Source organism: Martes martes (assembly GCF_963455335.1).
Source record: "Martes martes genome assembly, chromosome: 2".
NCBI lineage: Eukaryota > Metazoa > Chordata > Mammalia > Carnivora > Mustelidae > Martes > Martes martes.
The window spans coordinates 70,226,820-70,253,225 of record NC_137889.1 but is presented as its reverse complement, the minus strand read 5'-3'; the positions used below and the strand labels follow the sequence as shown (position 1 = coordinate 70,253,225).

The 26,406-nt window shown below is 36.4% G+C and overlaps 1 protein-coding gene across 4 annotated transcripts in view; it reads left to right on the top strand.

Annotated features, from left to right (window-relative positions):
• The window catches only part of CLCN3 (chloride voltage-gated channel 3), a 93,297-nt gene extending 69,356 nt beyond the window's left edge, over positions 1–23,941 (top strand). For 2 of the 4 annotated variants that reach the window (XM_080796764.1, XM_080796765.1), the window contains 7 exons: positions 626–706; positions 1,614–2,159; positions 4,638–4,824; positions 8,307–8,705; positions 14,774–14,990; positions 19,722–19,797; positions 21,518–23,941. In XM_080796764.1, coding sequence (XP_080652890.1) covers positions 626–706; positions 1,614–2,159; positions 4,638–4,824; positions 8,307–8,705; positions 14,774–14,990; positions 19,722–19,797; positions 21,518–21,676 — 1,665 coding nt within the window. In that variant the 3' untranslated portion in view covers positions 21,677–23,941. The remainder of the gene's footprint in view (positions 1–625; positions 707–1,613; positions 2,160–4,637; positions 4,825–8,306; positions 8,706–14,773; positions 14,991–19,721; positions 19,798–21,517) is intronic. The other 2 variants (XM_080796766.1, XM_080796767.1) reach the window with 1 other exon arrangement.
• Positions 23,942–26,406: the final 2,465 nt, after the last annotated feature.

Sequence of the window (26,406 nt, the reverse complement as noted above, 5' to 3'; positions counted from 1 at the left end):
AGTTAGCTCTAAAATATGAAAAAATTATATCCCATTTAAAAATAAACTTCTTGGGGCACCCGGGTGGCTCAGTGGGATAAGGCCTCTGTCTTTGGCTTGGGTCATGATCCCAGGGTCCTGAGATTGAGCCCCACATCAGGCTCTCTGCTCAGCGGGGAGCCTGCTTCCTCCTCTCTCTCTCTCTGCTTGCCTCTCTGCCTACTTGTGATCTCTGTCTGTCAAATAAATAAATAAAATCTTAAAAAAAATAAAAATAAAAATAGAAGTAAACTTCTCTTCCCCTAAACCCCAGTTACTATTCTCTCCACTGGTCTTCCCAAACATCTTGAGAATTGTCTGTATTCATTGCCTTTTCTTCTTTGCATCCTGTTTACATTAGTGTATCTCACACAAATGTCTTTTAACTGAATATTGAATATGTGAGTGTCCTTTCAATTAAAGCAGAAGAGAAAAAAATATCTTTTTAGAGGATATAAATATTTGCCTCTGCTTGGGGAGAAAAGGGGTAGACATGTGAGTTAACTTCAGAAGAGGCATTTCAAAAATTCAAGCAACATGAGGAACTTTCATTTGGCATATTTGAATTTCTAAGAATATATGAAATAAGCCAAATCCTCTTTTTTAGGTGCTATCAGCTGCCTCAGCTGCAGGGGTTTCTGTAGCTTTTGGTGCACCAATTGGAGGAGTTCTTTTTAGCCTGGAAGAGGTAAGTAAAGAAAACAACAACTATAACATTATGTATAATTACCATTAAAATATATATTTTGGTACACTTTTCAGTTTTATAGCTAGTGTAATAGATATAGACTGTATTTTTAAGTTTTCAGGTTTAACTTCATAAAGTTATTTTTCGCTTCTTCTTACCTACAGAGTAATACGTTACATGTGCCCTTTACTTTGAGAAAAGCCTTAAAAATGTTATTCGTGTATAAATATTAAGTGATTATTTAAAGTTTAACTTTGTTGACATACTTAAAAGTAAGCAAAAATGGATTTGGCTTAGTTAAATGGATTTAACCACTGTTTGTTAAATTATCACCCATGTTTTTATTTTAAAAGTTTTAATTAATTCCTAAATTGTGAGTTTGTCTTGTATGCTTATTTCTGGGGTAGTTATTCATGTTTAAGAAGATGATTTTAGTCGCATCAGTGGCATATTTCTTGTTTTCTCTGGTGCTTAAGACTTTTTTACATGTTTACACAAAATGATTAGGAATGGTTTAAAATTTACTTTTCCAGTTTGTGTTGTTTTCCTCTTTTTTCTTTAATGTAGAAGAAACAAATACTTCTTTATGAGCTAATAGGAGTTGGTGATGGTGCACTTATTCCTAACTACATGATTAAATTGGAGGTGAAACTCATTTTGAAAATAAAACAATGCTAGGTATCTGAAATAATTATTATAGACATTTTTGATCAGTTGATATTGGGAACTTGTAATGATGTGATAGCCAAAGTTAATAAAACATCTATTTTTTTCTTACCACAGTAAAATGTATTATATGTAAACTCTAGTTAAACAGCAAAAATTTAGACTATGATATTAAAGTTATATCAGAAACATCTTATAAAATTATACTATTAATTTTTCTCCCCCCCCCCTTTTTTTTTAGGTTAGCTATTACTTTCCTCTTAAAACTTTATGGAGATCATTCTTTGCTGCTTTAGTGGCTGCATTTGTTTTGAGATCCATCAATCCATTTGGTAACAGCCGTCTGGTCCTTTTTTATGTGGAGTACCACACACCGTGGTACCTTTTTGAACTGTTCCCTTTTATTCTCCTCGGAGTATTTGGAGGGCTTTGGGGAGCCTTTTTCATTAGGGCAAATATTGCCTGGTGTCGTCGACGCAAATCCACCAGATTCGGAAAATATCCTGTTCTTGAAGTTATTGTTGTTGCTGCCATTACTGCGGTGATAGCCTTCCCTAATCCATATACCAGGCTCAATACAAGTGAGCTGATCAAAGAGCTTTTTACAGACTGCGGTCCTCTGGAATCCTCTTCTCTTTGTGACTACAGAAATGACATGAATGCCAGTAAAATTGTCGATGATATTCCTGATCGTCCAGCAGGCCTGGGAGTATATTCAGCTATCTGGCAGTTATGCTTAGCACTCATATTTAAAATTATCATGACAGTATTCACTTTTGGTATCAAGGTAAGTGCTAATGTGAGGTGCTATTTAAGTAATTTTGACATATTTAAGAATTTTATGTGAAATGAGCAGTGCAATGCTTATCTGAAAGTGGTTATTTCATAAGTGTAGGCTGAAAAAGTTCTTATCTTTTGTGTTTCATTTTAAGTAATGAATAAAAGAATTCTTTTGGATATATTGTTGAACATGGTTATCTGTTACTGTCTAACAAATTACCCCCAAACCCAGCAATTTAAGATAACTCTTTATTTTGCTCTTGCTATTGAGTCAATAATTTGAGAAGGACTCAACAGGGCATGCTTTGTTTGTGGTCTGTCATATATGTCATCAGGCATGGTTAAGGCTGGTCATCTACCACCTGAGCTGGGAAGAGTCAGATAACTGGGTCTGGAACATCTGGGCTCCTGAACATCTCTTTCTCTCTGTCTCTCTCTCTGTCTGTCTCTCTGGTTTTTCTAGCATGGTGCCTTCTGGGCATTTAGATTTCTTACATGGTAGCTCAGTGTCCCAAGAGAATTGTTTTTTTAACCTGGCTAGGGAAGTCATGCACCATGCCTCATGTTACTTTCTATTTGTCTGGGAAGTCACAGAGGCCTGTCTCTTAATGGGAGCAGTGCCAGGGAATTCATGATCATGTTTTAAAAGCACTTACATTAGTTTCCTTTTGCTACTATAATAAACTGCCACAAACTTAGTGGCTTAAAAATCACACATATTCATTACAGTTTTGGAGATCAGAAGTCCAAAATTGGTCTCATTGGGCTAAAATCAGGGTGATCGTAGGGATGTATGGAGATTGTAGGGGAAAGTCCATTTCTTGCCTTTTCCAGCCTTCTAGAGGCTGCCCATATTCCTTGGCTCATGGCCCCCTTCTCCCATCTTCAAAGCCAGCAATGGGTAGTTAAGTCTTTCTTTTACCTCATTATCCTGTCACTAACTCTTCTAAATCATTCTTCCACATTTAAAATAACCTTTGTGATTACTTTGAGCCCACCCAGGTAATCTAGGATAATCTCCTGTTTTAAAGTCAGCTGATTAACAACCTTAATTTTTACCTGCAACCTTAATTCCTCCTTACTGTGTAACATAAGGAATTCATAGTAATCAGGATATAGAAACTTCGAGGAGCCGTTACTCCACCTTGTCATGCTATAGGGTATTCGCTTGAAAGGACACTGCAGACTCTGTTAAATTACTAGCATGTGAATACCATGTCTTTTTCCATAAAAGATTTAAAGGAACTAGGCCCAGTGCCCTGGCACATTACTTCATTTGAATGTGCAAAAGTGAGAATAACGTTGATTAATTAGTGATTTGCCAATAAATGTTATTTTCTTATATGACTGTCATGCTGTATATGAAGATCAAATGTCAGCTAATTGTTTTTTAAATAATATTCAGTAGTGATAATATTCTTTCACAGATGTAACTTATGTGGAATAACACCTTAATTTCTACAAAATCATGATAGTTTTTGAAATATGGTCTCTTTCTTTTCTGTTGTTCTCTATTTATTCCACCGGGTATGAGTGTTAAATAATAGAAAAACCTTGAAGTTAAAAGTTTTTTCATAGTGAATCAAGTTAGAGCAACTATTGAAGCTCCTGTTTCTATGTAAGCTGATTTTCTATAAATCCCAACTTTCTTATCTTTAGTTGAGCTACAGGATGCTGGAGACAATTGGCAAGTCTTTGTTAATCTCACATTGCACGGTGCTCTGGCTGAAGAATCCTGACTGGCAGTAGAATAGAACATATTTTGATCTCTTCTATTTATTTGGATGACCTTTTAATGATCCTGGTCCATGTTCAACGTGCCATCATTTTGTGCTCACCTTATTTCCTATCCAGAACATTTTAGAGCTATTAGAATTTTAATCTTTAAATGATCTTGCTTAAGATGTTTACTGTTCCTATTTTCTTCATTAAATTTAATTGATCAGTAAACATTTTTCTCCTTATATGTATCACTAAAAAATATTTGAAGGACCTGGTAAGATTGTCTGCTTCACACTGTACCACTTAAGAGGAATCGCATCTAATATTTTTATCATTTGATAGACAACAGATATGTAGGAAGGATGTAATTGTGGAGTAAAGGACAGTACTTCTCACTGAATTGATTTTATTTTGTGAAAACTGCTTCATATTGTCCTTTTTTTTCCTTCCCCATTTCTGCATAGACTACTAAAATTTTTATTAGGGACTGGCATTTAAGGAACCCTTGAGCTAAAGGATAAATAACCTTGGGTTATTTTCTCTTTGGGCTGGAGAATGTCACGTGATACTTTAACTGAATTCATGAAATTATTAAGGTACCAGTAGAACGGTATTTTGCCTTAGTTTTATTTGTACTCGGATTTTGCTATATAAATAAATTGTGAAAAGAATCAAAAGTGTTAGAAAGAGGTCCATAGAATGTAGGTTCCAAGCATCCAAGTAGAGACTCTGTGCCCAGTTAAGCACTGTGTTTCTGTTACAGGTGCCATCAGGCTTATTCATTCCCAGCATGGCCATTGGAGCGATTGCCGGAAGGATCGTGGGGATTGCAGTGGAACAGCTTGCTTATTATCACCATGACTGGTTTATCTTTAAGGAGTGGTGTGAGGTTGGAGCTGATTGCATTACACCTGGCCTTTATGCCATGGTTGGTGCTGCTGCATGCTTAGGTAATTTAACTATGTCTGTGGATGGATGTTTGTGAATCTGAGAGAGAAAAGAGCAAGAGTGAGAGCACGTTTATGCTTAGCTGGTGAGATGGGTGAGGGTGGTACAGGACAGAGGAAGAGAATGTTGAAACTAAAATGAAACAGTACTACTATTATATGATGTTTATATAGTACTGGTTTTCATTTTGCCTGTCTCTAAACATTTGTTAATGCAAACATTTAATGGTGGTTAGCATCTTTTAAATATTGTATAATGGTTTGTGACAGAAAACGTCTCAGTACAGCATAGGTTTAATTTGAATCTTGTCCAAGGAGAGTTTTTTCTTTTCACTGTCAAGGATCTTGGCTTGCCTATGATGGCCGTAGCATGATTCCTGAGATTAGCATTCTAGCAAAGCGTCAGAGTAGCTCTGGCTCTGCAGTGACTTAGAGTTGGCTGTAGTAGATTTCTTTACCAGCCCTCCTCCATTTAAGGTGCATTTATAGCAAAATGAAGAAAAGTAACTATTGTTTTAATGAAAAAAATATATATCTGCATTAAATACTTAAGAGTCTATATATTGTCCTCTTGGATATGAAAAATAGTTGTTTTTTTTTTAAGATTTTATTTATTTATTTGTCAGAAAGAGAGAGAGCGAGAGAGCGAGCACAGGCAGGCAAATGGAGAAGCAGGCTCCCTGCTGAGCAAGGAGCCTGATGTGGGACTCGATCCTAGGACGCTGGGATCATGACCTGAGCCGAAGGCAGCTGCTTAACCAACTGAGCCACCCAGGTGTCCCAAAAAATAGTTATTTTTTTTATATTCAAAATGTCAGCTGAATTTTGGTTATGATATTTAATAATAGTTGGTATTTTGACTGATTTTTGTTCAGTGAATCAAAATTATGTAATTACTGATCTTCAGAAGTATAATATCAAGTCCAAGTGAGGGAAAGAATCATTTTCATCAAAGTAGCAATTATTTAGTAGTTATCCACTTTCTATTTAGCACTTTCTCTTCAACAGTGCTAGGTGCAGGGAGTGATACAAAAAGAAGTATAAAACATGGGCCCAACCTCAAGTACAGTCAAGTTGGGGAGACAAGATCAAAACTGAGAAAACAATACTGAGCAATTTAATGATTATATAATGAGTATTACATAATGAGTCTATGGAAGTTATAGGAATCTAGAGAAAAAGAGAGCTGATGTAGTTCAGGTAGAGTAGAACATGAGCTTTACTTAAAATTGGTAGCATTTAGGCAGACTGGGTGGCTCAGTCTTTAAGTACCTGCCTTCAGCTCAGGTCATGATCCTGGAGTCCTGGGATCGAGCCCCGCATCAGGGTCCCTGCTCAGCAGGAAGCCTGCTTCTCCCTCTCCCTCTCCCCCTGCTTGTATTCCCTCTCTCGCTGTGTTTCTCTCTGTTAAATAAATAAATAAAACCTTAAAAAAAAAAAAGAAAAAAGATGAGTAGCATTTAAAGAAGAGGACTTTGTCTTCTGATGGTCCTGTGGGTTAAAATGATAGTACCTATGGAAGGTGCCAATTTATAAATGTTAATAAAAGTGGGGAGGGGAGGTTCAAAAAAAAAAACATAAAGAAGAGGACTTTTTTTGAGGAATATAATCATCTGAAGGCAAAGGAATTGGGATAGGGATAAATTTAGTATTCATGGAGCTTTGAAGATACTGACAATATTGAAGTAGAGAGTGTGTTTTGGATACTTTTGGGAAATGAAGTTGGGTTAGTGAGAAGGAACCAGATTATGAAGAGGCAATGATTTGTGTCGAGATCAGTTTGTATTTGGAATTGGTTAGATCTGTGGAAGAATTGTGGCTTTGGGATTTGTAGCTTGATGACTTTGGGAGTGTTCCTTTGCTTTGATTTTTTATTTTCTTATCTTTAAAACAGAAATAATAACTTTTTATCTCCTACTGTTGTTTTGAGGATTAAATGAGATCAAATGCATGTAAAACTGTTAGCACAGTGCCTGGTTAAAATAAGTCGCTTAGTTTAAAAAAAAAAAGCCTTTATGAACTGACTAGGGACATGCCTGGCATAGTGTAGATATATAATATATAGTAGGTTCTTTCTTCCTTCTATTTTTAGGTTAGAAAACCAAAAGGAAGAGTTTAAGCTTAATACAGTATGAACTGGTGAGCTCTGGTAGGTTTTTGAGCAAAGGAGCAACATGGTGAAAGTAGTACTTAGGAAAGATTAACCTGGGAACATGATTTATAAAGTGGATTGAAGGTAATGGGGCCCGCAGTCAAGGAGGTAAGATAAAACAGTATTAAAATTAAAGAACAAAGTCTTGAGAGTCTGGACTAGTTTGGTAATAGTGACAGTATTGAGAAAGGGACCCATGGATATTTTGCAAAGCAAATCAAATAGGACTGGGTGAGGGTCTAGGTGTTGGGTTAAAGTAAAGAGATGGATGTGAAATGACTGTCTAGGTTGCCGAGAAGAATGTAGTGCTGGTGCTAGAGTCAGGGAAGTTGGAATGGGTAGCTCTTTGGGGGAAGAAGAGGATTTTGGTTTTAAGTGTGTGGTGTTTTTTATGACAGTGGGTCATCCAGAGTCTTTTTACGGTTGGAAAATGAGACAAGCAAACAATAAGATAAGGTAGGCAGAGTTGGAGACATGGGACAAATGCAACAGTAAGTGGAGACATGTGGATTATGAGGCATCAGCATACAGATGGTAGTTCATCCATCTACTTAGGTAGATGATTTGGGTAAACAAATAGATGAGTTTTCCAAGGGAGGGGATATTACCCTGTTAACAGAAATCACAAGGCATTGAAATATTTTACTCATTTTGAAAAGATACAGAATAGAGATGTGTATTAACTTAATATTCTACCCACATATGAACTTGATTTGTAAATTGGCAGCTGTGACATAAAAGGTAGCTCTTACATGCTTCACCAAATTCTTAATAATCAGCTTTCATAAGAGTGAAATTATGTCCTTGCTATAGCAATAAACCAGAATGGCAGGCTTGCTTTAGTTGGTTGGCTGTGTACTGTGAAGTAAACAGATTTTGAAATGTTATTTTAATAGTCTTTTGTGTTAACTAAAGAAAATCATTGTTTCTCTAGATCTTATTAAAATAGTGATAATTGTCCTAAGAGAGGAGTAGCAGTTTTTTTTTTTTTTAAAGATTTTATTTATTTATTTGACAGACAGAGATCCCAAGTAGGCAGAGAGGCAGGCAGAGAGAGAGAGAGGGGGAAGCAGGCTCCCCACTGAGCAGAGAGCTCTATGCGGGGCTCGATGCGGGGCTCGATCCCAGGACCCTGAGACCTGAACTGAACCGAAGAAAGAGACTTTAACACACTGAACCACCCAGGTGCCCTGAGGAGTAGCAGTTTTTGATGATAATCCTTTTCACTAAGTTTTATTTACAATTCATGTTCAAATGCCTAGTACAAAAATTCCATTAACATGTTCCTGTCCTCCTTGACCAGTGGTGCTTATTTATTTTTTTTTTTTTCCAGGTGGTGTGACAAGGATGACTGTCTCCCTGGTGGTTATTGTTTTTGAGCTTACCGGAGGCTTGGAATACATTGTTCCCCTTATGGCTGCTGTTATGACCAGTAAATGGGTTGGCGATGCTTTTGGTAGGGAAGGCATTTATGAAGCGCATATCCGGTTAAATGGATACCCTTTCTTGGATGCAAAAGAAGAATTCACTCATACCACCCTGGCTGCTGATGTCATGAGACCTCGAAGGAATGATCCTCCCTTAGCCGTCTTGACACAGGACAATATGACAGTGGATGATATAGAAAACATGATTAATGAAACTAGCTACAATGGCTTTCCTGTCATAATGTCAAAAGAATCTCAAAGATTAGTGGGATTTGCCCTCAGAAGAGACCTGACAATTGCAATAGGTACCCTTTTTAAAAAATACATACACATAAATCTGTCTATATCTGTATCTGTTGGAATCTACATATATTTAGATGTATATATAGACATATATTAGATTTCTCAAGAAAAGGAAAGCAGTAATATTTAATAGGTTGGGTTTGTGGGGACGAGAGGTGTATTTTATTTATGTCCCTGAAAGTCTTATATTCATTAGGAAAGGAATTATGCATCTGAGTTGTTTCCCCACTAAGTACAGTTTTTTTGGTCAGTTTATATTTATTGGAATAGATAGAATGAATGAGGTGAAAATGAAATTAAAAATAGTATGATATGTCAGTACAGTTCTTTTTAAAGAAATCTTCATTTATTAAAGATTTTATTTATTTGAGATAGAGTATGCTAGAAAGAGCATGAGGGGGCATTAAGAGGGAGAGGGAGAAGCAGGCTCCCCACTCAGCAGGGAGCCCGCTATGGGGCTGGATTCCAGGACCCCGGGATCGTGACCTGAGCTGAAGGCAGACGCTTAACTGACTGAGCAACCCAGGCTCCCCACTAAATGTAGTTTAATCTTTTGATATGGCATTGTTGTCAGAGATCGAAGCCAGATTCTTTCTTTTTCCACTGATACAAACCTTTTGAAGTTGGTATTGTTCATAATATTGTAAAAGATAAGGCGTTAGCAAGTGCCAGGGCATCCCACTAAATACATTCTTATATTTAATATTGGCTTATTTGAATGCAAGTTATTGAAAATCTCATCTTCATAGTCTGTTTCATATCAGATTCACAGGTTTTCCTTTTTCAGCTTTTGGATTTAGGTTTGCAATATTAACATATAATATCTGTTGAAAGTGAAAAAAAATTGAGATTTTATTTTGGTCAAGTGCTGTTGAAGATTATATAGAAGTCATATTGTATTTTGAGTTGATATTCTTGCAAATATAGATGAAAGGCATTAGCCATATTATATTATTTCTTGGAGATAAATTAAACTTTTATGAGGAGGAAACAAGTTGTGTTCCTCCAAGATTTATTTTTCTCCTTATCTTACAGTCCTGAAGTATTGATGAGGAGGCTAATAAGGCCTTTTCTATACAACCTGATTCCTTTCCCACTCTTCCCCCAAATCCCAAATGTGATAAAGGATATTTTCATCAAGCTGTGGTTTTCATACTCCCGAGTTTTCAGTGGAGGACCATGAGCCGAAAATGTTAAGCATTTGGTCCTGTGATCACATCCTCTACAACTTATCTCTATAGCCATTCGCAAAAGGATTGTAAAATAATTTAATTCTTGTGCCGTTGGAAGAGGGAAGACTTAGGGGAGTATTTCTCAAATCAGAATGGAAATGCTCTGTTTATAAGAGCTATCAAGGGGCGCCTGGGTGGCTCAGTGGGTTAAAGCCTCTGCCTTCAGCTCAGGTCATGATCCCAGGGTCCTGGATTGAGCCCCGCATCGGGCTCTCTGCTCAGCAGGGAGCCTGCTTCCCTTCCTCTCTCTCTCTCTCTCTCTCTCTGCCTGCCTCTCTGCCTACTTGTGTTCTCTGTCAAATAAATAAAAAATCTTAAAAAAAAAAAAGAGCTATCAAATAAAACAAAAGTGCCTACAGAGAATATCCTATTTAGTTAAGGAAAAGGCTACAGCCTTGGAAGAGTTTTTTAAAAACTAGCAATCCTATCATTCCAAGTTTTGATGTAGGTAGTAGAATAGTTGCTGAGTATGGACAATACGTATGGTTAGACTTGGCTCTTGTGTTTAAGTGTTTCAGCTTCTAAGCTGTTACTGTGGCCAAAGTCACAGAGAAGAATTTCATTGTACAGATTCATATTCTTTAGGTTTTAATGGTAGCCAGCCAAAGAAAAAGAAAAAGGTCAGAATTTTAGAATTTACTTAGAAATTTAAAGGAAAACAAGGGTTTTAAAGAAGAAGAAAGTGTTAAAAGTTAAGAATTACTCATAATCCTGCTGGTTCTGTGGATATATTTTTCAGTTTTATTACTATCTTGAAACAGAATATTGTGATAGCAGATAATGTCAGTTTAAGGGAATAGGTACACTTTAGACATGTGAAGTAACCAGTCATGTCATCAGAAATGTTTCACATATGATGACTTTTAGGACACACCTTAAATATTTACCTACATATATTTTTATAATGTTTACATTTTTGAATGAGAAAAATAGTCCTGTACATGAGGTTTTGTATATATGTGTAATATATAAAATATGTAATTATATGTGTTTATATAAAATATTTTATGAAAGACAAAAAAATGCTTGAGTAACAGGTAAACTGTACGCCATATCCAGCGATGGGAAAACTCCAGATTTTAAAAGTACAGTTTTCCCATAATTTATAAACTCTGCATTTGTATGTCATGTCATTATTTAAAAATTTTAGGTTACTTATAGATGGTACATTCACATAGTTCAAATCAAGAAGATTAAAATTATACAGTGACAAATGTCTCTCACCCATGACCTCATAGTTATCAGTTTAACTCTCCGTAGGCAGCCATCTCTGGTTTCTTATGTATTCTGTAGATACTATTCTGTACTTCTTTAAGTAAGTATATATGTTTTTTTCTTTTTAAACAAATTGTCATGCTATCTAATATGTGGTGTTCTGTACTTTGTTTTTTATTTTTTTCACTAGACACTGTTTTCTTGGACATCTTCCCAGTGAATTTCTTCATTCTCTTCTTTTCAAGCTACACAATATTCCATTAAGTAGGCATACCATGGGATACCTAATGATTTCTAAAATCAGTTCCTCACTGATGGACATTCAAAATGTTTCCAATTTTCTGCTGTTATAGAGATAGCTCACTGTTATATTTGATTATCACACATATTCAATATTCTGCCTATGTGCAAATGTACAAAAATTACTGGAAGTGAAATTATTGGATCAGAGAGTAGGTGCCTTTGTAATGTTGTAAGATATTTTCATATCACACCACGTAGTGATTATACCCTGTACTCCCACCAGCAGTGAATGACAGTTTACTATGTTAAAGTTTAGTTCAAATGGAGAGACATTTCTTCCTGCATTTTTATGTCAAGATTAAAAGTGAGGGGACACCTGGGTGGCTCAGTTGGTTAAGCAGCTGCCTTCGGCTCAGGTCATGATCCCAGCGTCCTGGGATCGAGTCCCACATCGGGCTCCTTGCTTGGCGGGGAGCCTGCTTCTCCCTCTGCCTGTGCTCGCTCGCTCTCTCTCCCTCTCTTTCTCTGACAAATAAATAAATAAAATCTTTAAAAAAAAAAAAAAAAAAAAAAAAAAAAAAAGATTAAAAGTGAGGCTGAATGTTTTATAGATTTGTTTAAAATGAAGCATATTTAACTCAATGTGAATTGAATCGTCTTTCCTATTTTCCCTCTTAAGGTATAAAAAGTACACTTGTTTGTTTCTATTTATGTAATACCCGTAAGTTTTACAGGGGGACTCAGTATATGAAAACCTAAATATCATTTACATATTGAACACAATAGGAAGGTACATGGCACAGTGACACGCTGCTCCCCTATTTGTACTTTTCTCCTATCCCCTCAAGATTTTTTGTTCCGAATAAAGCTTTAGTTTGCGTACTTAGGAGAGCTAATTTGTTAAAGGTTTCCCTTTCCATAGCAACATTTAGAAACCTTAAAATGAGTTTATAAAATAATATGCATTGCCAGTAAGTGGACTTGTCTTTTGTTTATCTTTTTGTAGTAGCTAAAGTAAACTTTGTAACTGCTTGGTTAGTTGAAATACCATTTTACAGATTTAGAGATTTTTTTGCTTTCTAAGATAACTACAAGTGATGAAAGACTTCTAGATTCATGGGGAATGCTTTTGCAGTCTGTCACTACCAGGTTTTACATAGTCAAAAATGAAGGGGACAGCCTGTGTATCTTTCTTTTTTGATAAGTTGTGAGAAGTTAAGCTCTTGAGAGTGTATTAACATGAACAGGAATAACAAAACATAAAACTTTAGGGGGAGAAAGGTGATCACGTTCAGACATTTTATGTTTAACATTATGTTAGAAAAGAACCATTTCCATTCCCCTGGAAGTGTAACTCTATTTTGCATGCATACTTTATGCCTGAATCATATCAGAAAATGAAAACTATTATGATATTTTCTGCTTTAAAAGCCTTTGAATAAATGGCATTATTTTTTATCAGCCAAAGCAAAACAATCCTAGCAGATGTCCTGGGCACTTTGTAAGTACTCAATAAATGATGCCTGTTAAAATAGTTCATGTATTCATATAGAGGACAAATTTAAGTTAGGCTGTGTGTTCACTAGCCTTGTCCCTTGTATATCAAAGGAAGATTACAATAAGCAAATAAATAAGGTTAATAACTTTTTCTAAAATTTTCTGAATCTTCTGTCATTAAATGTTTATTTAAACAATCTCAGCATATTTTCATTGATGGTATAATATTTATTTTAAAGTAAGTTTAATGAGTGGGTTAGTTTTAACTCAGCATCTGTCCTGCTAACAGTATTTATACACCACCATTCATAGGTCATTAGCCAGATGCTTCTGTGAGTTAAGAAAACTTAAGGAACATCTCTTTTTTTTTTTTTTTTAAGATTTTATTTATTTGACAGAGATCACAAGTAGGCAGAGAGAGAGGTGGGGAAGCAGGCTCCCTGCTGAGCAGAGAGCCTGACTCAGGGCTCAATCCCAGGACCCTGGGATCATGACCTGAGCCCAAGGCAGGGGCTTTAACCTGCTGAGCCACCCAGGCGCCCCAAGGAACATCTTAAAAGAATCACTTACATCACTTACCAGTTTGCTTTCTTCTTTTCTATGCCTTTATCATGCTTTTGAAGTGGTTTAGTAAGTAGTAATTAGAACTTCACTTAGTGCCTTCCTATCTGAATGTGTTCCAGCACAAGTTAAATAAGGCTTTAGAGGTCAGGAGGAGCAAAAAGAACCGCAGTGTTTGTTTATAAGCTGCATATGTTTATCTGCTCAGTCTAGGACTGGTGCTTATTATTTTGGCTTAAATATTTATGTAACAAAATTCATGTTTAAAATATGTTCAATATAGGAAAAACAGATTTGTGAACACAGTTTTGAATACATACAAACTCAAAATACAAACATAGAGCTATTTATTTTTGTATTCTCTCCATTTCATGGGTTTCCTTTCTCGTCCTGTGGTCTCTGTTCTGCAGTTTTTTGCATCTTTACCGCTTCTTGTCTAGCACTGTCAAAGGTCAGAGTGGAAGTTGGCAGCAAACAGAAGCACTTGAAGCAGAGCACACCGAGAAGGGAACTTAACAGAGACTTTACAAACAAAACTTGAAAAATAAGTTTGTGTCCATCATGTGCATAGTGGTAGTTTCAACCCACCTGTTAATGCTCATGACTCACTTAGAAAATTGAACTTTAACATTAGAGAAAGAACTAGCTAATTCGCAGGGGTGGAGTATATACAACATAGTCAAATCAGGAACGAAACTGTCTGTAGTCCACCTCTAGGATAAGTGACATTTAGCCTGGGCGGCTGTCATTTGATGATGGATTCCTATAACAAACTATGCTCTGATTTGTGCAAGTTTTCAAAAACCATATTTCACACCTGCTTCCTTGTCCCTCAGAGTTAGGAAATAGCTTCAGCCCCAGAAAAGAAAATTGATAGATCATAAATATTTTACTTACATGAAGGTGATTTGTTTTGGTGTATTCTTATTTTTTTTTAAAGATTTTATTTATTTATTTGACAGACAGAGGTCACAAGTAGGCAGAGAGTCAGACAGAGAGAGAGAGGGGAAAGCAGGCTCCCCGCCAAGCTGAGAGCCTGATGTGGGGCTCGATTCCAGGACCCTGAGATCAAGGCCCGAGCTGAAGGCAGAGGCTTAACCACTGAGCCACCCAGGCACCCCTGTTCTTGGTGTATTCTAATCCTGTCCAATATAAGAAATTATTGTATCAGTTTTCACTTGATTCCTTTCTTGGTTAAGAAGGTAGGAAAAAAATGAAGGGACCAGAAGTCATGGGATACATTTGTTTATTTTTTCAAGTCTCCAAGTAAGCAGATTCCCCTTAACACAAATGAACATTGGGTCTTCTCTCTGTCTCTTCAGAAAGTGCCAGGAAGAAACAAGAAGGCATTGTGGGCAGTTCCCGCGTGTGTTTTGCACAGCACACCCCCTCTCTTCCAGCGGAAAGCCCTCGGCCCCTGAAGCTTAGGAGCATCCTTGACATGAGCCCTTTCACCGTGACCGATCACACCCCGATGGAGATTGTGGTGGATATTTTCCGAAAGCTGGGCCTGAGGCAGTGCCTTGTAACTCACAATGGGTAAGTCTGGTGAGAGAAATCAGTTTGCTTCACTGAATTTATGACACTTTTTAGTGGAATTCATATTCAGTTCTTAGGGGAGAGTCAGCTTCCAAAGTGGGAAAATCTGTCTTTTTAGTGTGGTTATACATACAGGATCAGTATTGATCAGAGGCACTTACCAAGAATAAAAAAATGTCAACTGGCAGATCTTTGCCAAAATGTAAAGTAGCATTTGTCAGGAACACTTCAGAGGTGGCAAAGAGGAAGAGTGGACCTAATCTCTGTGGAGCAGAGAAAGAAACCCATGTTTCCTTTTTGTACGTATTTCATTCTTTGAATTTAACTTTCTAGTTCAATAATAACTTTCTAGATATTTTTGCCATTTACTATTTCAGCCATTATTTTTTTTTACCATGTATAATTAAATGAAATTTGTAAGGTAGCTAAAATCCTCCTTTATTAGCAAATGCTTTTTATTTCCCCTTTTCTACCTTTTCCATTCACAAATCTTTCATATAAACTCCTTATGACAAAACATATATTTAAAATGTATAAATTGGTTAATTTATTTTTCTGTCCTTCACACATGAATACCAGTGTTTCTCTAGGATAGGACTATAGAAAAGTTTTGTTTGGCAGATGTCCCAGGGACAAAGTGGAGATGTGATACACAGTATGCCTCAAGCAGCTGTACTCATGCTTCATTGCCTCTGCTCCCCTCTGTCTCTGTCGCTGCCCCTGGGATCGGATTCCCCACCCATTCTCTCTCTAGTCCCCTTCATGTCCATTATACTGCTCTTCCTCGTTGAACTACTTAAGAACATTGTTTTATCTGAAGGCTGAAGACAGAAAGGCTGAAAATGAGAAACAAAGGGTATTCTTGATAGTGCATAAATTAAATGGTTTAGCCCTGCCCTGCCTGAAGCTGGTTGAAATGCTAAACACTTGGAGAATCACAGTGGATTTTTTAAAAAAAGTATTTTGTTCAAGACATGTGAGTGACGAAACATATGACCCCTGTCTAAAGAAAGGAGGAAAAAAAAAATGGGAAGGAAATTTGTTTATTGAGTACCTTCTTCAGGTTTCTCAGTTAACTTTGTAGTACTTTTGCAGAGTAGGTGTTAGCATCCCTACTTGACAGGTGTAATAATTGAAGCTCAGAGGGGTTTAATAACATGCCTAGTAATGTGGTTACTAAGTCATAGATCTGAGAATCAAGTGTCTTTCCAGTTTTAGAGCCCGATCTCTTGCTACTGTTTTTACACTGTTACTGACTTATAGAATATATCTTCTTTTTTTGTGATTCCTTAAACTTCTACCATTTTCTTGAACAATATATTGTGCCATATTGGGTTAAGAATAGAAATATAGAGAATTAGATCCATGTTTAGTGTTTTCACTGTGCTAACCAATTAGAATAACTCTAAATAATGTGAAATAAATTATTAAAGGTATAAAATCCTTGATGAAAGCCAGGAAGTTTGGAATTATTAAATATCACAGATACTAATTGGTAAAGAGATACAGGTAATAAAAAAAAAACCTATTTTCTTTTAATGTTGTTTAAGTAGAAAAATAATAGTTTCCAAACTTCATTGTTTGAAAACTTAGTGAGTACATGTTAAATGGAGTAACTTTTTATGAAGTTATGTGGGTTTTAGGGCCCTTTTAATTATAAATGGCTCAGTTAGAAGCTAAACTGAGTTGTTATAATTTTTCCTTTCTTTGAGTTATTCTCTGTGCCTGGCATGGTTTGCCCTTTTGTGTGCTAACAAATATAAATGTCACTCTCTAGTTATGATTACCTCTGATCCCAAACCTGTATGGGTCGATAACTGTATTTCACTTTGCTGATAAATTTCCAGATTTTCAATAGCACAGATATTAGAAAGGAAAATATTTTTTAGAAAGTGTAAAAATAACAAAATGTGGGAGAAGAAGAGGATAGCTGATTAAAATCTTACCTCATACTGCCTGTTTATAAGAAAGCTTGTGGTGGGGGTAGCTTTTTCTAAAGGAATATGTTTAATTGCCTTGATTATTAAATTTTTCTTATTTCTGTCCTTCAAGGAAAATAAATTGGTATATATAGAAAGAAAAGAGATCATTTGTGATGGTAGCTCTTGGGTCTTTATTTTCTTGGAAGTATGTAAGGAAGTAAAGTGTTTTTATTCTTTCTTGAAGTTAAATGACTTGGAAGTTAGAAAAGAAGCCCTTTCTAATAGTTTTTAGTGGAGAGTGTGAAATTCTGGATAGCTGTCAGCATCTTCTAGTTCATAGTGGGTCCTTAGAAGTGAAAAATAACTATCTGGGGGAACAGATACAACAAGTCCAGACTGTTAGGTGCAAGGAGAAAATGAGAATGGGGAGATGAGGGAGAAGTGTGTCTGTAAATTTTAAAGATGTCAGTTGTAGATTTCCCATGTTTTACATTTTAATTAGCAGAATTTCTCAAAATCTTTTTAGTCCTTTTTTTTTTTTTTTAAAGATTTTATTTATTAATTTGTCAGAGAGCACATAAGCTGGGTGGGGGGTGGAGGCGGGGGGGGGGGGTGGGGAGGAGCAGCAGAGGGAGAGGGAGAAGCAAATTCCCCGATGAGCAGGGAGCCTGATGCGGGGCTGGATCCCAGGAACCTGAGATAATGACCTGAGCAGAAGTCAGATGTTTAACCGCCTGAGCCACCCAGGTGTCCCAAAATCTTTTTATCAGGAATTTAATAGGCATTACTCAAAAAGAGTTTTGTGATCATGTAAGTTTGGAAAGTATTGGATTAAATACAGTTGAGGTTTCTGTGTTGTGGAATGTCTCAAAACTTATAAAATGTTATACTATTTGAGTCACAGGGCCGATAGGAAACATAGTTTTCCAGACTTGTTTGAACATGCAGCCTTTTATTTTATTTTTATTTTTAATTTTTTTTTGATGGAGGAAAGAGGACAGAAGAATTCTTGGGACTGGTGTTTTCGGAACATATTTTGGAAAGATGTTGGGTCATGCTCTGTTAACTCTTAAATCATTGCTTGTTAGCCGCCCAAGGAAACAGCAGATTATTCTTTATATAAGTTACATTTTGCATTGATTTTCTTTGTATTTCCTGCAATTAATAAAGCACCGAACTTGGCCTTATTTTTCTCAAATCATTTTTCTCCATAGGAAGTACATTATTTCCTCCTTTTTATAGGATCATTACTTTGTAATACAGAGATTACTTTATAAATCTCCAAATTTGCCACTTGGTTCTTAATCAATTTGTAACTGTCCTCATTTTGTACCTTGTGATTTGGCAGAGCTTACTAATATACTAACTGAAGTAATCATTGTATATATAATTGGAAAGAAAAGGATGAGTAAGAATTAAACTGGAATTATTTGTCAAGGTTTTTCACATTTCCTGACTCCCAACTATAAATTAAAGTGAGTTGATGGTTTTTTATTGTTTCTGTCACACTGAGAAAAACATCCATTGAGTGATTAAGTACTTAGTTTATGTATGCATTTTTTCTTTCACAAGTGCATTTTCTGAGCCTTTTTGGAGGGAGAACTTATTCGTATCCTCTGACAACTTTTCAATTTATCTTGTTCTTAAGGATCAGTACATTATTTTAAATAATGAGAAAACATTAGCAGAGAACCTGTTTCTGCCTTTCCCAATGCCTGTCCTCCCTGCTTTCCCACCCCCACACCCAGGCATCATCCTTAATAACTGTTTTATAACTGATGTATCTGTAGGCCTTGACTACTCTTTAAGTGAAGTCCCTTAGTGACATTCTTTAAGAAGTCAGAATGTTCAAAGGCAGTTGAATTGTAAAGTTGACTTATCTAGATCACCAAGGAAATGTCCAGTACCCTGAAGGGCATTCTTGATGGCCTTCCAGAATTGAAAATTAAGGCTTTTTAAAGTCTTTGACATTCATTATTTTTGTTGCTATATATTGTAGTTGAATTCTTCCATTATAAAACCAGTAACCGGGATTTTATTCTAATAAATCTGATTATTTTCAAGTATCCTTGTGAGAATTTATGTCCCTCATTTTGCTTGATATTATAATAGTGATAGGTTAACTGAGAAGTAATCATTTAGAAAAAAATGCATAATGTAAAAGTCATTTTGACCTCTACTCATAAATATATCTTACTAGCTTATTTTAAGGAGTAGCTTTCAGGAGGTCCTAAAAACTAGGGGATGTGTGTATTGGTTGGCATTATTTATTTAAGTGCACATTGCCTTTCATTTTAATCCCAAATAGTCGTAAAACCCACGGGATTTCTTAAGTCTCCTCGTAGGCAATTGAGCCTAAGCCTTCTTTCTACCTTTACACTGCTGAGGTAGATCCAAATAATAGTGGCAGCATTGCGACATTGTAGAAAAAATACTTTCCCCTAATGAAGGAACACTGAAAATGAAGCTAAGTTTTAGAGGTTTATAGCTGTGTATTAATATTGTTTCTTTTGCACTTTTCTTTGTAGTCATTTTCATTGCGAACTTTTATGATTTTGATTTTTAATTTAAAAAGGGAAACAACTCACCAGTATTTAGAAATAGTATCATGTCTCTTACGAAACTCAGTAGAAGTTACGCAAATGGGACCTGGGATTGCAAATCATTTTTGTTTTTAGTTTTCTAAAGTTCATTAAAGGCATTCTTATGGTTCATGTTTTTATTTTTTTCTCATTCTTTATCATTATGATTGGAACCTCTTTTAATTTAATTTCTCACACAGTTATTAGCATAACATGATCTGTTTCAGGATTGTCTTGGGGATCATCACAAAGAAGAACATATTAGAGCATCTCGAGCAACTAAAGCAGCACGTCGAACCCTTGGTGATTAGATATATCAGATCTCCTCATTAGACACCTTAGAAGTCAGGAAGCATGAAACTTGTGAACTGTTCAGTTCTGTCTGTCCCAGATTATCTGCTGAATAAAAAGATCCTACATGCTGCCAATTACATTTATATCTCATAAACTATGTCTGCAAGATAAATTTAGATATTTGTAAGATTCCATTCACAGGAAGTTAGCAGAAGTTAATGTCTCTCATCAAAATCATTGGTTGCAATTTAAGAACTGTAAACAATTTGTTAGTTAAATGAGTAAATATTATTGGACGTTCTTAAAGTAAACACAAGTCTGTCTACCTTAGCAGATACACCGATCTCAGAAGGTGCTTGACTGGTTAAAAATGTCTGCGCCCGCCCCCCAAAAAACCCTCTTTCTTTTTTATGTTTCCTAATCTTGTGGTAGTCTTGTGGTAAATCTAAGCTCACAAATGATTTTAACTGAGCTTAGCAATGTTAGAATTGCCGAATGTTAAACGGATTTTTTATGGGCACACTAACTAGCGCGTAATGTTGTATATATTTGTGATCATAGCATTAGTTCCTTTTCTGCTACACCTTGCATACCTTCACAGTCAAGAATGTGTGTCCTGCTGTTTCATTAGTGAACTGTACCTAGATTATGTGTGTGCCCCTTTTGTATGATGTTTCCAGAATACTGTGAGCAGCTTTTGGGGTCAGATGCATTTGTTTTAACTGGCTTTATGTCCTAGTGGTTTCATGACTAAAGATAAATTTTGAATTACATTACCTTATAACCTAAAAATTGTCTGGCTTTAGCAATTAATGCCTGAAATTATTTTGCCCTGCAATTGTCATACCTATATAAAACCTGTCCCAGTTTGCTTAAGTACACAACTGATTATGTATTCCTGTTGTATGCTAATATTTCACAAGTGTTTCATGCATCCTTTTTTAAAAAAATACTAACCAGAATAATAAGTAGCTACTCATTCATTCTGCTTTCTGCTTCACCTATAATAATCTTCTAGGATTGCTTCTTGATTTTTCACCTTTTACTGTAAGCATTAACAACCAAGACTTTCATAAAAGCACTGTATTTAACTTTTTCGGCCAAAATCAAAAGAGGAAAACATTGATGAGTGTACTAGAAACTTGGGTTGTTTTCTAGATTTATTTTTGGGGCTCTGAAGTTTGGGATTGGAGTTCTTTGTTGACCATTTTATCTCAATTGTATGTGCTTTCATGAAGATTCTGCATACAACTGGGCAATCCTTAAGTTATTTTTTTAAAGTTGGTTAAGTTTGGTTTTAAAAAAATGGAATATTGAGGAGATTTGGTCATCAGACATATTACTGCTTTCTTGGTGTCATGGCAATGAATTTTCCTTCTCAAATGGGATCAGTATCATTTCTTGTTCACACATCCTCCCATTTTTTTTTTTTTTTTTACTTTTTTTGTTGGCATACATGAATCAAAGTACCTCTATTTCAATGAGGCATGCAGTCCTCAGAGTCTTGGTGGAAAGGACATTGTACTGTTAGTGACCATGATACTTTCATATCAAAGGATGGTTGCTGGATAATTTAATTATCTTTACCAGTAAAATACTTTTTGAAAATATAAAATCACGGTGCTTGCTTTGCTCTCTTCCTGTCAACAAAAAGGGTTTAGCTATAGAGTTAGCTTTTCTTTACTTTTCCCTTTTATTTTAATAGCAATCTTCTGTTTATTGCTTTCAGGCGCCTCCTTGGCATTATAACAAAAAAAGATATCCTCCGTCATATGGCCCAGACGGCAAACCAAGACCCCGCTTCAATAATGTTCAACTGAATCCTATAGATGAAGAGAGAGAGGAAACAGAAGAGGAAGTTCATTTGTTGAATAGCACAACTCTTTAACCTGAGGGAGTCGTCTACTTTTTTTTGTCCTTTAAAAAAAGAAAGAAAGAAAAATCTAAAAGCTGGGCTTTTGCCACACAGTTTGCAAACACTGCTGGTGGAATGGAGGAGTTGTTTGGGGAGGGAAAGGAGCGACAAGGAAGTGAGTGAGATATTTCCCTGTCTAACCAAGAGCAGCAAATCATCTCCTGTTCTGCACTGGATGCATTCAGCTGAGGATGTGCCCGGGACCACGGGCTGGAGCGTTGGCAGAGGGGGCACCGTGGCCTTGGAGCACCCGGAGCACCCGGAGCACCTGGAGCACCTAGCCTGTTACTCCGATGTCGCACAGACACATTCGCATCCCTGTTTCTGGAGGGATTACTTTGAATTGAGCCATCGATAAGACTGCAGGGTCTTGCCCTTTTGTATCAAAACTGTTCTGTTTAATTCATGAATTAAATAGTTAAGCATTATCTTTCTACATTCCAGAAGAGCTTTCCTTTCTCTCTCTCCCTCTCTCTTTTTTCTTTCTCTCTTGAGCTGTGACAAAGCCTCTTTAAATTGGTGTGCCCTTTTGAAACAGTCCTTTCTCATATTGAGATGTACTGTAATTTTACCGAAGTTTCATCACAAGAAGGGAGTGTTTCTTGTGCCATTAACCATGTAGTTTGTACCATCACCAAATGCTTGGAGCAGTCACATGTACCACAACAAAGGCGAATCAAACAGGTAAAATCTTGAATGAACGTGAACAAAATCTCTCAGCTTGTGTGCATTGTGGTTCAGAATCAACAACACAGAAACAACACGTGACTTGTAAGGATAAAGAGTTTTCTTTTTGTTTTTTTCCTCTCAGACTTTATGGATAATGTGACCTGGTCTTATGCAAATTTTCTATTCTAAAACTACTATAATACACAAGTACTGTTCAGCATAAGGAAACAAAATGCTGCTGCTTTGACAGTAAAGAGAAGGAAGTATTCTGTTTAGCTGTATCTGGTATTAATTGCATGTTTAAACACTGGAATTTTTTTTCTTGAAATTAGATCAGTCATTTTTTTTCTTTCTTCAAGATATTTTATTGCTGACACTGAAGAAGAAATGTAATTCATAACTTGCACTAAATGTATATTTCTTTTCTTAAAAATTTACCATTCTTATTTATATTTTTATGGATTAAAATTTATAAAATACAGATCAGTTAATATCGCGCTTAAATAATTTACCTTTTTAATGTGATTTTTATAGACTAATTCAGACTTACAAATATGGAGATATGAACAAAGTTTACACTGGGAACAAGGGTTTAAAAAGAGATTGTGGTTATTTGTCTATGATCCAATGTGTACATAAACCTTTTTCTGATCTTTCACTGCCATCCTCTGGATTATGTCTTCTGACCTGTACATTTTGACTCATTAACTAGAAACTTAAAACATGAGAAATCACTTTGCAGATTAAAACCAAAAGTTAATGTTAACTTAAAAAAAAAATCAAACAACTGAAAACATCAGTTGTAAAGGTAGCAGTTAAAATTTTAATCTGAACATAACCTTTGAATCTTGGGGTACATCACATCCGTAAGTGTTCAGTTAATGTTTTGAGTATCCACAGTGCACATTTTTGCAGGATGAGTTGAAAATGTACTGGGGTGTGTTTGGAATTTTTGTTTTTGGAAATGTCTGTCTTAATCATGGTCTTAATTCACTATCAGCAAAAGCAGTTTACTTGAAGGATTGGCCTAAATAATCTGGGCTTATGCATTCTTGGTAATGAATGAATTACCAATTTGGTAATAAATGAGTTTTGCAGACAGACATTTTCTGAAACGTAACTGGCAATGAGCCGTTTTTACATTTTGGAAGTGATTCTTCACTTCCTAGTTCTTAAAAATAATATATCTGTAAGATCTTGAAGCTTTATTAGATCATGAAGCCATATTAGAATGACAGTTGAAAGTTGAACAACATTTTAGGAATTTGTGAAACATTTCTCATTTTGCTATCTGCCTAAAATCAGTATTTTGTCCAAGTTTACTTCCCCCACCCCTTTGGCAGACTTCAAGCTTTCTTAATTACCCCTTCAAAGTTCATTTGGCCATCTGGAGTGAAATCTTTTCTAAATGATACTTCTATATATCCTATCTTCATCTTGTCCTGAGTGTCTCTGCAGTGTGAACTCCTCAGTATTGGGTACTGAAAGGCTTGTTTGTCTTGAGTCTTCAAAGGAGAAACCAGCTTCTTTGCAGATAGCTTTGTAACATTAAACGTCACATGGGTTTAATTTTCCATGTTTCCTTTTTTATTTCATGTCCTTGTCCCATTGCTCATCCTGCTTCACAGACTGACATTTCAGGGTGGATATTCAAGGTAGATACTAATTTTCTTCCTGGTATGTTTCTATCCCTTGATGTGTCTTACTGCTAAAATACAGGAAGAGTGTTGTATTTCTAATGCATTCAGTGGTTTTCTTCAGTAATACTACCTGTTCCACTTTTCTTTTTGATATATTGAGGTGTGTCTGCTTTTCAACCAAATGATGAAATAGTGGAGACCATGAAATATATGTGCCTGGCTAATTGGCAAACTAATTGACCAATATAATAAGTGGAGCGCCTTATTGGAGTACCCTTTTTGAGAAGGTATGATGAGAATGGGCAAGGGTGTCAGCATCTCTTATTAATAATTGTTTTCAGTTTTGGTTCATGAAGAATGCTTAGTTTGTTAATCTGTGATGTTGCCTAGAGCTGTATTTATCTGTTTTTATTTATACTAGTGTAGTAAAGCTGCATATCATTACAGTAAAAATGATTACTGTGATGAGTTAATCAGAAAATCTATTAAAATCTGTATGACAATGTGTGGTTTGGCCTTTAATTATACCTGTAACAGTCCTCCCACTTCTGCTGCTGCTCTATGCAGTGTAGGCCAATATGCCTGGCACATGCAGCCTCAAAGGGGTGACAAATAGAATGCTTCTCTCAGGTTACAAAGACAGACGAGGGGGCGACAAAGGAATAGATGCTGGATCGAACAGCAGGATATAAACACTACCAGCAATAGTAGAGAGTCTCTGTTTGTCAGTGCAACCTCCAGGTTTACAGAAAGATTTCACGCCAGTTTACTTTCAAAAAAGAAAAATTATGCTGTTGGCATGAATTTAAAACATGTAAATGATTTACATAATTTTTTTAAAAGATTTATTTATTTTAGAGAGTGGGAGGGGCAGACGGAGAGGGAGAGAGAATCTCAAGCAGACTCTGCACTGAGTGTGGAGTCTAACCTGGGGCTCAATCTCATGACCCTGAGATTACAACCTACGCTGAAACACAGACGCTTAACCGACTGCCACCCAGGCGCTCCTACATGTTTCTTAAAATATTACCTTGTAGGGGCGCCTGGGTGTCTCAGTGGGTTAAAGCCTCTGCCTTTGGCTCAGGTCATGATCCCAGGGTCCTGGGATTGAGCCCCGCATAGGGCGCTCTACTCAGCGGGGAGCCTGCTTCCCCCTCTCTGCCTGCCTCTCTGCCTACTTGTGATCTCTGTCTCTCAAATAAATAAGTAAAATCTTTAAAAAAAAAATACTCCTTTGTACATTTGCTAATAGAACTGCCTAAAAGAAGGTGGTAACATTTGAATCCTTAAAAGATTTCAGTAGTCTAATACTAAAGTCATAAAAGTAAAGCTATTTGGACTAAAAAGGTAAAGCTATTGGACTAAAAAGTCTGGAATAGATTTTTTTTTAAAATGTCATTCATCTCATTTGATCATTCACTGAACTTTTATTGAATACTTACTGTGTGATAGGCACTGTGCTGTGTTCCTGAAGCTTACATTCTAGTAGGGACAGAGACATGTCAGATAATGATATGTATCACAACCACAGTTATAGGCATACATAAGTCAGGAAAAAATTCCCATTCTAATGGAGAGAAATCAGTAATGGGGATTTTTATAGAGGGTGATGAAAAAGGGCCTCAGCAATAAGGTGACATTTGAGCAGAATCTTAAAAAAAGTAAGGGAATGATACAGTTATCTGTGAGGAGAATGTTCTGAGAAGAGGAAGTAGTATGTGCAAACATCCTGAGGTAGGATATACCTGACAGAAGGAATACCAAATAGGTCACTGTGGCTGGAGTGGGGAGTAGGGTGTAAGAGGAGGGAAGAAGTTAGGGATATAGTCATTTGACTTTTATTCTGAATAAAATGGGAAGCCAGTGGGGCAGAAAAGTGACATGATCTGACTTAACGTGGTCTCTGGCTGCTTTGTTGGGGATAGACTATAATGGGGAAGGGGTGGAAGGAGGGAGACGCAATTAGAAGGCTCTCGGAATAATCAAGGTAAAATATGATAGAGGCTCGAACCTGCCTGGGGCTGGTGGAGGTCGTTCAAGTGGCTGGACTCTAGACGTTCTGGAGGTTGCATAGACAGGATTTGCTAATGGATCCAATGTGGAGTGGTACAAGAGGAGTAAAGGAGGTTTCCAATGGCCACTGACTGAATTGGGAATGACTTCAGAAAGACTAGATTTGAGGTTGTGTACAGAGGAATTTTGGTTTTAGACATTAAGTTTGAAATGACTTTTTGGCTTCAAAGTGGGGCTGTCAATTAGGCAATCGAATATACAGAGACTCAGGTTCAGGAGGAAGGTCCAGCCTAAGAGACCTGAAACATCTGGGAGGTATCATCCTGAGCCAGGAGGGGATCACCATGGGATTAAGTGGTCAGAGAAGGCGGGAGCGTTGAC